The 13,972-nt window shown below is 34.0% G+C and overlaps 1 protein-coding gene across 1 annotated transcript; it reads right to left on the reverse strand.

Annotated features, from left to right (window-relative positions):
* Positions 1-5,416: 5,416 nt before the first annotated feature.
* Positions 5,417-13,250, reverse strand: LOC132604492 (uncharacterized). The gene is made up of 14 exons (XM_060318021.1): positions 11,810-13,250; positions 11,113-11,524; positions 10,339-11,008; positions 9,958-9,998; positions 9,661-9,729; positions 8,726-8,826; positions 8,500-8,578; positions 8,064-8,162; positions 7,903-7,971; positions 7,749-7,798; positions 7,581-7,662; positions 7,348-7,442; positions 6,281-6,355; positions 5,417-5,707 (listed from the first exon to the last, which is right to left on the reverse strand). The coding sequence occupies exons 1-14, from the start codon at positions 12,232-12,234 to the stop codon at positions 5,569-5,571; spliced, it is 2,406 nt and encodes an 801-aa protein (XP_060174004.1). The 5' UTR covers positions 12,235-13,250; the 3' UTR covers positions 5,417-5,568.
* Positions 13,251-13,972: the final 722 nt, after the last annotated feature.

The raw sequence follows: 13,972 nt of genomic DNA on the forward strand, positions 1-13,972 counted from the left end.
CGAGTTAAATATATCATACGATAATTATGACTTATATATTTAGTATGTAAAATAACCTGGATACCCAGGAAAATAACCTAAGAGTTTTTGTAATTATTTAATATTGTCTAACTTATCTGGCATTTCTAAAGCTTTCGTGCCTATATGAGGTTATAACTTTATTTTACCTTCTCCTAGTACTACTCCTAAAAAGTTTATATAATTTTTACATAATTCCATCTTTTTCTTACTAATTATTATTCCATTTTCTACAAATAGTCTAAATACCGTTTGTAGGTGTTCTAGGTGTTTTTTAATATCTCTGCTAAACACTAGTATATCATTTATATATATATATATATATATATATATATATATATATATATATATATATATATATATATATATATATATATATATATATATATATATATATATATATATATATGTCACTCCATTCACTTTTATTTTGCATTATTTTAAAAATAAATTTTCACTTTTTTCAAATCCGATATAATTATACACTAATTAATATGGGTATCATGATAAATTATGCACTCCATTTATTATTTCTTAAGGAGGGTGCAAAGGGGGTATTTTTAGCTTTTATATTTAGTTCAATACAAATAGTTTTTACAATTAAGTAAATATTAATAGCTTTACTTCCTTCTTTCAAATTTAGCCTTATTTAGATAAATGAATTTTTATATAAATAAGAAATTATACTAAATTAGTACTATTTAATTAAGAAAAAATTAGTGAAAATGCTTCCTACTCTCCAGGGGTAAGTAATATTTTAAAGGGTGTGTCCGAGCTAAAAAAACCGTATAATATAAACCTAAGGGAGTATTAGATTACTCTTTACATTTTTTGTCATTATACCTTTTGGTAAAATTTAAGTTACTGTGGACACATTTTCGTTTCTAACTAGAGCATTAATAAGATTTTACTAATTACTCTCTATTCATTTCAATTTACGTGTCACTTTTCATTTTTCAAGACTTAATTTGATTAAATCTTGAAGTTAAATTAATTTAGATCAACATAATATTTTTAATTAAAATTAAGATATTTAAAAACTATACAATAAGTACAATAAATTACAATTTTAACTGAGGATTAATATCTTTAAACATAAACTATATGAGAAGAACCAAATTGATTTGTGAGGTTCATCTAATGAATTTAATTTTTTTCTTCTTAATTTCGTCTAAAACTAAGCTTAAATCACCATATTTAATTAACATAAACTCTTACAGTATGAAATATCACGAGTGAAATTAAAACTTAATAAATACCACGAAATTTGTTTCTATCTATAAGTAAAGAACTTATATACTAAAAAATTAATGAAAATTTCATTATTTTTATGTTTTATGATTTTCACCGAGTTGTAATTATTTATACTCCTATAATTTAGATCACGTTACATTACAAAATGTTCAGTCGCTTGTATCTCCGTGGTATTTGATAATTCTCCCGCTAAACTTCTTTCCTCATAAATAATTTTGTGTTTAAAAATTATCTAACTAGGGGATTAAGTAACTTAAATAACTACGACGACTTATCAACAATACATACTTAACATGTCATTGAATTATATTAATTATGTAGTAAAAAAATATGATTCAAATTATGCTTCCTAAATTAAGATTATTATTACTTATATATCTCGAGTTTGGGCCCGGGCTTAATTTATTCGATGGGGGTAAACCCTTCTTATTCTTTGGTTTTTAGACAAACTAAAAAGAAAAGTGTATCACATAAATTGAAACAAAAGGAGTACTATTTTTTATGTTGGGCCTGTGCTAGCACGGGCTTTCATCATCTAGTTGGTTCCATAATGTTAATTCATAGGAGTATTTTTTTTCTAAATGCATACCCCCCCCCCCCGGGCCTCTTGTTTATGGAAAGATGAAGAGAATTGGCTTTCCATTTATTTGATATCACTTTGTTTCACTATGTTGCTTTATGTATTCCTTAATCAAGACACACAAGTCAATATCAAAGGTGATTTCAAATTAATTATGCCTAACCCTTATTATTTAATGAAATACATTCTCTTCTATCTTCCTTTTTTTTTTCTTTTTCTTTTTTCTTTTTGGGTTCTCACCTATAGTTAGGTATTCGTTTTTAGGACTTGATTAATCTAAATTCGTACTGAAAAGTTTCACTTTGGGGATAAAGCGCTCCTTATTAAAGGTGACTTCATTTTCAAGGTTCAAACCTAAAACCTTAGGTTAAGGATGGAGAGGTGCATACAGTAAAAACTTACTCGCGCAGGATATTTACACCAAACCACGTCAACTTACAATTAATTGATTTAATAAGTGAATATATACTAATTAACTAGAGCTGAGTGAGATAAATCTTCGCGCAAACACATATCTGTTCATTTGATGTAAATATAAATATCATATGCAGATGAGTTTTTACCGAATATTAACGAATCCGCCGCAACCTTTGTGGCCCTCTTCTATCTTCTCAAAACTAGTCCTACACATCTTATTTTGTATTTTTTTTTTCTAAGATCACTAGGTAGAACGCATACACGTATATATGATGCAACTAGTTGTTTCTTCAGTTAATTAAACAAAGAAATTGATCACACGAGATTAGAAAAAGCATAAGTTTCATTTATTCTTCAAACAACTTTTATTAGAAAAAGCATAATATATTATTCGTTTCGAAACAAGTTCCAAATTTTGATAAACAAGTTAACACTTGATGTAGAATTGTAAATTTTAGAATGACAATAAAAACAACTGATGTCTTATGAAGTAAAATATACATAAGTAGGAAGGAGACATAATTGAAAATGATGAACATCCATTGGCTCTGAAGGACTTTAACTTTAAATCAAAAGAACATGATTTTCTCATTTTTTTAATATTCTTTTTTTTATTATTTAGATACTTTTTTAGATTTAGAGGTTGACATGTTTAACCACAAATTTTCCTCTTTAATTTTGTAGATAATTCTCTAAATAGAAAAGTTTGCTCCTAGTCAATTTTACCTTTTGAAGTGATACCTGTCATTTTCTCTTTTTTTTTTTCTTTCATTTTCACCCCTCCTTCTTCCATAATAGGGAATTTTGTTTGCGTGCAGAACATGGTTAACGTGCAATAGAGACAAATGGGAATGGATTAAAAGGGCAAAATAATATGTATATTTAAAATTAAAATCTTACTATAAGAAGAATTTCCCAGGTAACAAGTAACAACATGATTTTTGCAGTAAAAACATATTAACACATCTCTATCTCGAACTTTGTCTTATCCTTTTCAATCTTAAACAAAGAAACATCAGCATAACTGCCATTGTTGCACCAGCCTTGAGAAAGACATCTATCCAATTCATGCGATATCAAATATTGACCAAATTAAAAGTAATAGTTTTTTTTTTTATGGTATTTTTCTTTCTTTGGTTAGAAATTATATGAACTTAAGAGTATTTATTGTATCATTATTTGAAGTTTTATTGTTTTTCATGTATTTAAAAACAAAACATGTTATGGTATTGTTTGTGAAATAGGGGGAGAAACATGGTAAATGATAATTCATACCGCCGACTTAAACTTGTTTGACATTAAAGCGTAAGTGTTCTAGTTAAGGTATCATGCTATTGCATTTACGTTATTACATAGGGTATTTATGAAATACAAAATACGGCAAAACATTAATACCTCAAATCCAAATTATCCTATAAGTCATGAAATTAAGTCAAGGCTTGTGGGTGGGTGGTTGGGGGTGGGGGTGGTTGGGGATCTAGCATGTAATATGTGGATCGTGTAAACTCAATAACTTTATTGATATTGTGTTTGTATTAAGAGTCATTAAATATCAATTAATAGATAGATTTGACTGGAAAATCAATTAATATTTATATAATAACTTGAGGTCACTCTAGGAACGTCTGATATTTCAAATCTAAAATTCGCTGGGCATGTATATGAATCCCCGCATATGCCATTGAGATAAATGTCGGCAGTCCACAATCATCTAAATCTTATGCTAAGACAAGAAACTAAAAGCTAGTTTGGTAGGAGGTCTTAGATAAAATAGGCATGGTATTATATGTGGTATTATTATACCATGTCTATTTGTATTTTGTATCATGTTTGATTAACATTCTAGGGCAAGTATAACTAATGTACATGAATTATTTAATACACCAAAGGGTGTATTATCTTATACCACCACCACATGAGATAACTTATCCATGGATAGCTTATACATGGATAAAGAGTTAAAATGACAAAATTAGCCTTATTTTGTTCCAAGAAACCTATAAAGGTCAAGCATTCAAGGTATAATTATAACAAATTATTTTTTAACTAGTGTCGGGTTATTCCAGAATTCTTGGAATGGATCCATATAGAATTCAGTAAAAGTGATGTCAAATGCACTTTCTAGCAAAAACAGGCCTTGGAAATTGTGAAAATGTTTTAACATAGTTCCAATTTTGATAATCTCAGACCTCTGATGGTCCTGAATTATTGGAGGGTCAAACCAATGGCTAGAAAAATTGGCCTCATCTGCACCTATTATACAGCCAAAGGGGTATAAGTTTAGTATTTTCAATAGTACATGAAATATAAGCATTTGATTTTAAAATATAAAGAATATAACCGATATTAAGACATATTACAGAGGTGTTTAGAGTAACTAACCTATAAATAAATTTAGATGTTGTTGTCAAAAGTTAAGGTCTCTAATTCATTTTGTTCACTAATTGTTTATCTACAATGATACCGTAAAAATATGTTATATATACTATCACAATAATTTAATCTGTTATTCGTAAATTACTTACCACATCTTCATGCTAAATATTATGCTTAGGATAGACAGTCACCTGTAATTAGCTTCTAAACACTTTAATGCTTAAATAAATCCTTCCCACTATCAATGTATTTAAGTAATGTAATTATTATATAGCATGTCAAAAAATGTACTCAAATCTTAACTGACCAAGAAGATTAACATACAAGTCCTTCTGAAACAATTTTTGCAGTAAGTACATAACAAGATAACTCAATCCAAAAAGAGCTTTTCATTAGGAATGATCAAGTTAAAAAATTCTCAACAATCAATTAAGAGTACAAATACTAGTCTAAAACACTTTGGAATGGTCACAGTAAATGCCCAACCAAACACTTTGAAAGAAAATGCAACTTTTTACATTGTAGATAACATCTTCCAATGGTTGATCAAATGTGTACCCGAAATTCAAAAGGGTACGTTTCAATCGTTTAATGACTAAATTTCTGTGTAACGTAGACGAATAGTTAATGGAACTGCTTTGAAGCATCAGTCAACTCACCCGATAAAGCCCTCGCTCAGAACTAAAGGATCCTTAACATCGGCACTCACTGTATAAGCTCATAGGGCAAGATGAAGATCCAGAAAAAGGTTAAACAGATCGTCAACTTCACCTTGGCATGCTTGACCCATAGAACGTGACAGCACAAACAGCCTATTCAGGTAACCGATATCTACCATATCATCAATTTCTGGCTTACAGAACGTTCCACTGCCAGGAAGGAGATCCAAGAAGAGGGACCCAATTTTGCATCAACATTGAGGACTAGGTTGTTTGCCTTTGAGAGAGTATAAGTGGCAACCTGAATCGTGTATTCCATGTACTTAACAAAGGGAAATTTTCCCTTGCATAATGCTGCAGTAGTAGTTCCACTTTCTTATCTCTGCTGTCACCTCTCTTGATCCTATCACACAAGAAGTAGATGCAATGCTTGAGATGCATTCAGAGTCACACGAGTCTCAGATAATTAAACGCTACAAGTTTAGAAGACTTTCAAGTACATCATTTAGCTTCTGCAGCTACCATTTTCAGGGAACAAGTCTAGGATATAAACTTTTACAATTAGTTATGAAATGAGCTACAAGAAATGCTACCTGTGGCTGATTCCCAGCACTTTAATGGCCCTCTTCTTCATACTTTCCACAAAATCATATGGTGTAAGAGCCTGCAAATGAAGTGTCATTCCCTATTTCTATCCTTATTAGATAAACTATTGCAGTTTGGCAGGAAAAGCCCTTAGTCATAAATCTTTGTTTGGACATGTAACCTCTTATACACATGGAAGTTTTTCAGTTGCATGATTGCTGTTCAATGTCTTAGATAGCCTGGGGCAGTTATGAGGAAGCTTTACTGTGATAAAGCTATATATTCAGCACTTTACTCGCATAGACAACAAGGTCAATTGAAGATTTTATGACAACTGACAGCAATCAGGATACCTCATTTGGAACATGGCTGAGGATGAATAATCAATTACCTGTGGGATATTATTGAAGCGCAAAACATGATCAGAAAGTGTAGAGCCACGAAAGACATTACCGGGTTGCCATTCCTACACAACCAAATTTTCATTCAGGTTATATTTCTAATACTGTATGAATATAAAAGTGTTCTAGAACATGAATTTAGGATCTTGAATCCCAACCTTCATAAACTCCACCAGTCAGACGGGCAATGGTGTAGTATAATTCATTTGGCAAACCACTGTTTATGTAAGAGAAAAGTTACTACTCCTGAAAGCTCAAAAAGTTGTTTTGCTATTTTATAATTCCAGCAAGAGTAAGTGAGTTGAGGAAAATAGTGTGATGGCATTCCTATGTTTGAGTTAGCACAATGCCTCTCTGACCAACCTGCCGATGGAACTCAAGCACAAGTGCGCTATTTGTATTTACTGTTCCTTATGGATGTTATCTCCTGCAGTGCTACTTGCTGTCTGGGCTCGAATAACATACTGCCTCTGCAGATCGTTAAGTTGCTCCACCAATTCTTGGAAAGACGGGCGACAATTTGGCTCACTGAGTTGGACAAAACAGTAAAGTTGTATACCAGCTCAGTTCAAAAGATGAGCAAAATTAATGTGATTCAAAGCTAAATGGTTTCCAGGGCTAGCCCGGAGTTACATGGTCCTGAGGGGGTTCAATTGAAGCCCCTCTTCAAAAATTATAGTGCAAAAATAATGTAAAACAATTGTATAAGGGAAGCTTTAGGTGGCTCAAAATTGCTTCAAGTCGTGGGTTTGAATTCCATTAACTAAAATCATGCAAGAGGACAAGGTTGCAAATTGTCCATTAACATCTCCTTTATTAGCAAAGACGATATTGGATATGTTCCTTTGTCATCTCAGCCTGTTTTGCTAAGGACGACTCCTTTATAACTTCAGAACATATTTGAATATCAATGCAATACGCCTTGGAAGTTTTCCAGATAATAATTGGAATATATCCTAATCTTCAGCATATATATTAGACATGACAATGTATTCCTATAGAGCTATTTGCTTCCAGAAAAACAAATTACGATGAGAGAAAGAACTAAGATGTAAACCTATGCCAACAGCTCTCAATAATAGAAGCCCACTGTGGATGAACATCCTTTGGGATATCTAGCCGCTGATTCATGAATCCTACAGCTGCAATCACCTGTAAAAGAAAGTTGTTCTTTATATACCACTATATGGTGAAAAATAATCCAAGTTTTGTCTTTTGCTCACAACCTGAGCTAGACAATCGAATTTTATGGTATCTTGTCCAAGTGAGATTTCAGAAAGAAGAAAATACCTGCATTGAGTTGAGGTTCTCCCAAGGTATCTTTTCAGTGGCGAGTTCCCATAGTATAACTCCGAAACTGTATATATCAGACCTAAATGCACATCCAAAGAAGGATTGATATCATTAAAATATTCAGGAATCTGCATAAAAGTGCATTATATCTCATAGTTGGGATACTTCTCATTTGAAGGTTCACCGCGAAAAACTTCGGGAGCCATCCATTGAGGCTGCAGGAGAATTAAGGCAGAAAGAGATATAAGTCCCTTGAAATTCAAACAACACAAGTGAGTTATTAATACAGTAAGGAAGAGGTATGAGTTCAAGCTGATACCGTTCCTTTACCCGTCTTTGTTACTAGATACGTTTCATGCTTAAGACGTGACAGACCAAAGTCCCCAACCTAGTGATATTTGCATGGTGAGAATTTTTTTCAACATATTAAAAGCTATTTAGTAATAGACAATTAGACATTCAGATGAACTGAACCCAGACCTTAACAGTCCAGTTCTTGTCCACAAGAAGATTTGATGACTTCAAGTCTCGATGAACTATAGGTGGGCTAAAAAGATGAAGATAATTCATGCCACGAGCCTGAAAAATGCAGCAAAAGAAAATGATTGTTAACCTAAAAGAATAACCCTGGTAGCTCCAATTATCTCAACCAAATGTTATAGAACTAATAGAAAGAAGTTGATGATCAGCCACACATGAATAGTCGAGTTGCATGCAAGCTGGCAGGATATACATACATACATATATATATATATATATATATATATATATATATATATATATATATATATATATATACAGTTACATATATATACATACATACATACATACACATGTATGTATGTATGTATATACATATATTAGCATATATGTATATACATAAGTAACTGGTATTAAAAATCTCATAGGAACTTACTATGTCTAAAGCCATGCGGATTCGTCGTATCCATTCTAATTTGGATGAATTCCTCCGTAATAGCATGAACAAACTTCCCCTGCAATAATTCAAAAGGTGAAACAGTTTATCAGTTACACACGAAATATACTGATATAGTCACAAGGAATAAAATTACACAAAATTGCTAAGGGAGAAAGGGGAAAATAGAAACCGGTTATTCAGCATGAAGAAGATAGAGGATTACCGTGGGAGGAACTCTGTGACAATGCAAAGGCGTTGAGGTGAAGTTATTACACCCATGAAAAGAAGAATATTTGGATGTCGAAGTCGTTTCATTAGGGACACCTACAAAAAAAAAAGCATAAGACTTGTCAGTGATGCTTCTGGATCTAATGTAATGTTAGTAACCGTACTTGAATTGGTGAAAAAGCATTAAGCTTTAGTCTCCATGCACTAATATCAGGCATAAAATAAAAAACTTTTCCAAGATATGCTATTATGAGGCGTTTCATTGTAGAACTATTTTCTTTGGCAATTAATCCTACAAAATCAGAAAGCATTTGGGCTGGAAAAGAAGAGGAACTCCAAGTGGAAGTTGATCAAAATTAATAGAATTCAAAAGATAGATTCAGAACCATGGATGTCTGATTTATGATTTTCCAGACAACCAAGACTCAAGCAAGAGAAGAACTCCAAAACAGAAAGCTTTCTCTTTATTCCTTGTTTAAGTGCTAGTGCAGCAAATGAACTGGAAAAATGGTATTTTTGTTTGTCACACTTAGTTCTCATCATTTGCAGACTGCTCTTTGCATTGGTCCTGCATTAACTGGGATTGATTACATTAGCAAGTTCAAAATTTTCCAGAAATCACAGTGACAGAGAGCATAAACAGCTCGGCTTAGTGCTCAGTATCTTCCATCTTTGTCCTTCTCTTCAACAATTCAAAGCATATAATTTGTAGACAATAAATTGCTGGTGAGTTTTGACCTTGGTTCACTGCATTCAGGATCTCGTTAAAGGCTACAGAAATTTTATGGTGATTTCTATGAAATAACTGAAAGACCGTCATTATGACGGACATATAGCTTAAAATTCTATGGAAAGACAATATTCAATCAGGAAAAGAAAAAAAAATAAGGCAAAAGCATTTCATGAAAAATTTGTGAGAAACAGACTGACCTCCTGTTTGAAAGAATATATCACTTCATCAGAATATTCTTGCTTGGAAAATACTTTAACAGCAACATCCTGCACAACGAAGACATCATTATGTTACAAAGGAGAAAATGGTAACTTACAAATGTATATTCGAACAAATGATATGTTATACAATGACATCTAATCAAAATTGTAGTATGTCTAGAAATACTTGACAAATAATTGCTTGAACATTCGGTCTCCAGGAAGTTTAATGAACGGAAGAGGCAAAGAACTCTTGGCAATAAATAGTAATCAAAGAAGAGGCAAATAACATACTGATCCATACCACATCCCATGATAAACAGTTCCACAAGAACCTAGAGAAACACATATGAAAGGAAAAGTGAGAATAAATAAGTAAAAGAAAAGGCTACGGTAAAAACTGGAACTGCATAAGAATATCAAAGCTATAAAGCTGGTACAGATTATTTGTAGCAAAATTAATGAGTTAGCTTCGGAAATCGATATACATAGGTTTGAGTGCAATTGACTACTAACTTCTGATTATTGTTCACAATAGAAGCATCTACAATGGCTGGAAACAGAAAATGAAAGTAAACGACATCATTGCCTGATTCAAAGAATACTAGGAACATGTTTGGAATAACTGATAGACATTTATTTGACAATATAACTAGTAGAAGGAATTTCACGTACCTTCTCCAATATTTTCTCCAATTATTAAGTCCTCCCACAAGATTTCGTAATCCAAGGAGTCAGTATCTGCGTCCACCTTGTTAATAGTACTACTGCTGGTACTTCCACAGCTACTAGAACTGCTTGTGCTGTTGGCATTAACTGACGAAGACCAGGATCCCGAAGCTTCATTGGTGGTTGACCAGTTAGTATCAATAAGCTGATTGTCTGGTTTTAATTCATTATAACTGTTATTGTGATTAAACTCATTGTCTTGGTCATTGTTTAGCCAAGGCCATAAAAATCGTGTAGCCCTTGCCTCCGAGGCACCTCGCTCGTTGCCTTTCCATGGCCACGGTAAGCTCTTCCTTGCTATCCATTCATCTGCCTTCGAAGTGATAATCTTATAAATCCCTTGTTTTCCCTCACTCTCGTCCCAAGAATCTCTTGAGCGTTTCTCCATGGAATGCTCCTCTTTTGCAAGATTAGCGAATAATCCAAAGGGAGAAGGGTGAACATCTCCCCTAGGCATACTCGCTCTAATTGAATTTGCATCCTCCCTGTGATCTGAGAGAGCAGCATCAGAAAATGCAAGGTCAGAATACTGACTATCTCCACTTCCACCTTCGTGAAGCACGCTGCTCTCTCCTATCTTTATTTTTGACCTAACCTTGTTGCTCACCTTTGAGGCCTGTTATGAGGTCTCGTCATGTCAGCATATGTCAACCTTAATAGACAACTGTAAAGAGAACCAAAAGAAAACCAGAAAACTACCCAAACAAAGAAAGCACTAACCAAATTAGCTATTTTGGAGGCAATGGCAACTTGCAGGGGCTGCTGGGGATCAACTCCAAGTTTTGAAGAAGCAAGGGTGGTGGCTCTAAATCTTGTATCAGTTTCCAACTGCTTCACTCCCCTCGATGCAAGCCCTGTTTCTTGGAAATGTCTCACATCACCCGATACACAAATAACACCGACCAAAGTACCACCATCATCATAAAATGGGGTATTAGTAGCTACTATGACAAATCTATCCCCTCGCTTGTTCTTAACTGGAAACTGTCCAGTCCAACTCTCACCCCTTTTCAGTCGGTGTAGAATGTTAGTAGCAGCAGCATAATCCCGAACATCTGTTAGGAGCTCAATAGGATCTCGTCCAAGAGCTTCTGCAGCAGAATAACCATATAGGTTTTCAGCAATTCGATTCCTGTGCAATAGTGGCTCAAATTACATTCCTATATTGATAACATTGAACAAATGTGACAAGCACCAGTAAAAGTCTAACTAAGGCCAAATAAAATGCTCTTACCTATTTGCACGAAGTGTTTAGTGTTCACTATTGCAACTGTTGACTAGCCAACTAAAAAAGTAAACTCAAATAATCATAGGCACAAGGTAATCTCTCCCATCCCACCTTCTTTTATCTCCCAAGTCCCAACAGACAACAAGGAAATAAAAAGCAAAAGATAGGAAGTCCTTTTCAATTACTCACCAGTAAATTATATGACCATTGAGATCATGTATATGAACTGCTTGTCCCATTGACTGTAATATATTCAAATACTGTCTATCAATAAATTTCACTGCAGCAGGGCCTCCTCCACCAATACTCCTGTCTCCATCACCCTTACTACTACTCTCTCTTTGCAATGGTGACGAATGACGGAAATAAGTTGACCCCCTTTTCCACACATCCAGAGAACCGCCATCAAAGCCACCGCCAGCCTTAAAACGAGGTAGCTTTTGTGGGGAGATGGAATGAGACCTTTGTCTCTGTGATCTGTGATCATCGGAAATCATGAGCTTAAACATCTCCTGCTTCAATTGGGGATTCCCTGCCTCCAGTTCTTGGATCTTCCTTAGCAGCTCCTCAGCTGGTGATGTTGGTCCTTGAGCTGATGCTCTTGTATTTTCCATTATAATCCAAGATTGATCAAACCCCGCTTCAGATTCAACCAGTTTGACTTTGTTCCCCCCTAAGCTCTGAGAACCAATTGGATGTATCTTTGACTAATTTACTGACACCCCACTATATAGCTCTGTCTATATAGCCATTTCTTGCTGAAAATGAAGAAAATTGTCACCCTTTGAGTTCAAGAAGCCACCTTTTTCAGCCTCTAACAGCTAGCTTCCTCATATCATTTCCGTTAAGACAATGACTGTCAAAGGTTAACGACACAACAGATGACAGTGACTGTCAAATGTTAATGACACAATAGATCCCAAACCCCCCACACCTTAGGCTCACAACCTAATGGTGATGATTTAATATAAAAAGAACACAATAGATCCAAGTACTTACATTGGCCATGTATTGAGCATAATACGGAGCAACCCTGAGGAGCCTTAAAATGTTGAACCTAATAAGCCATTCATTGCTAAAGAACCTGAGCAAGGCCAGCTTGCTATGTCTGTTACATGGACTCCTTTATGGGTATGTATGATCTAGTCAAAACTTTTGAAAAACAATATGTATACATACAATAGGTTGGAACCATTCTTGTACGTACTGTGTTGGTTAGCTCAACCATAACTATGGTAAGAAAGTGGGGGCTCAATGCCGATCCTTATAAAAGTCCACGATTATGAAAAACTCCTTTGTATCTCTTAGTACTGTTCTTACGCTGGTGATGACTCTCTCGTACTTGTCTTTATGACATCTATATATTTAATATGAATACGTTTCTTCTCCAACACTTAGGACTTAAAACAGATGAAGCGTATTAAAGAAGATTATCAACAAGTATTGACTGGAGATAATGAGATCGATGAGAGGTGAAGAAGCTATTCTTGATTAATTGTTCAACTTGAACCACAACAATAACAATTTGGATCCACAAATAAATATGTGCGCGATAGAAACTTTAGCTATGCCGTGCCACTAAAATGTGAAGCTCAGAAAGCGTGGTCCAAATAGTATCCTCACAGAGGTTTGGAAGTGTCTTGGAACGGTTGGAGTAGGATGGCTTACCAAGCTAGTTAAAACTATAATAAGTGGTGGGATATTGATGAGTTGAGAAGGAATACTTATCCTCACTGGATGTTTACACCTAACTAAACAATTAACATTAAGAATCAACAAATCTAAGTGAAAATGCATAACATTTAATGGTTGTGTTAAAAAGTCTATATGAAAAACATTTCTTACATTCATTGGCTTAGTGTAAACAGCCAGTGCAGGTAAAGTTTTTACCGTTGAAAAAAGGAGAGATTCAAAGTTGTGCGAACTATAATAATATTAAATATAACAATCAATTTAAAATATGAAATAAATTCTTACCCATAGCTAAATTTATCTCACAGCTTGTACTTATCCCCGTGTACGCCACTGACATAAATGGCAGTCCACAATCATCCAAAACTTATGCTAAAATAAGAAACTTAAAAGCTTGACTAATGTCCAAATATTCCAGAATTCTTGGAATGGATCCATATAGAATTCAGTTAAAGTGATGTCAATGTGACCCAAATGCACTTTCTAGCAAAAACAGGCCTTGGAAAAGGTGAAAATGTCTTAACATAGTTCCAATTTTGATGATCTCATGCCTCTCATGGTCCTGAATCATTGGAGGCCAAATGAATGACTAGAAATTTGGTCTCATCTGCAGCTATTATACAACCAAAGGGCTGAATGTGACCTCTCTGGAATCTTTAT

Source organism: Lycium barbarum, chromosome 7, assembly GCF_019175385.1.
Source record: "Lycium barbarum isolate Lr01 chromosome 7, ASM1917538v2, whole genome shotgun sequence".
Classification (NCBI taxonomy): domain Eukaryota; kingdom Viridiplantae; phylum Streptophyta; class Magnoliopsida; order Solanales; family Solanaceae; genus Lycium; species Lycium barbarum.

Bases quoted from the DNA above. Each gene is read 5' to 3' on its own strand.
- LOC132604492 (XM_060318021.1), bottom strand. From the start codon at position 12,234: ATGGAAAATACAAGAGCATCAGCTCAAGGACCAACATCACCAGCTGAG. The intron at 8,163-8,499 runs GTAAGTTCCTAT...TGCATTTTTCAG, and splicing joins TCCGCATGGCTTTAGACATA to GCTCGTGGCATGAATTATCT. The intron at 7,443-7,580 runs GTATTTTCTTCT...TTTCTTTTACAG, and splicing joins AGAACCTCAACTCAATGCAG to GTGATTGCAGCTGTAGGATT.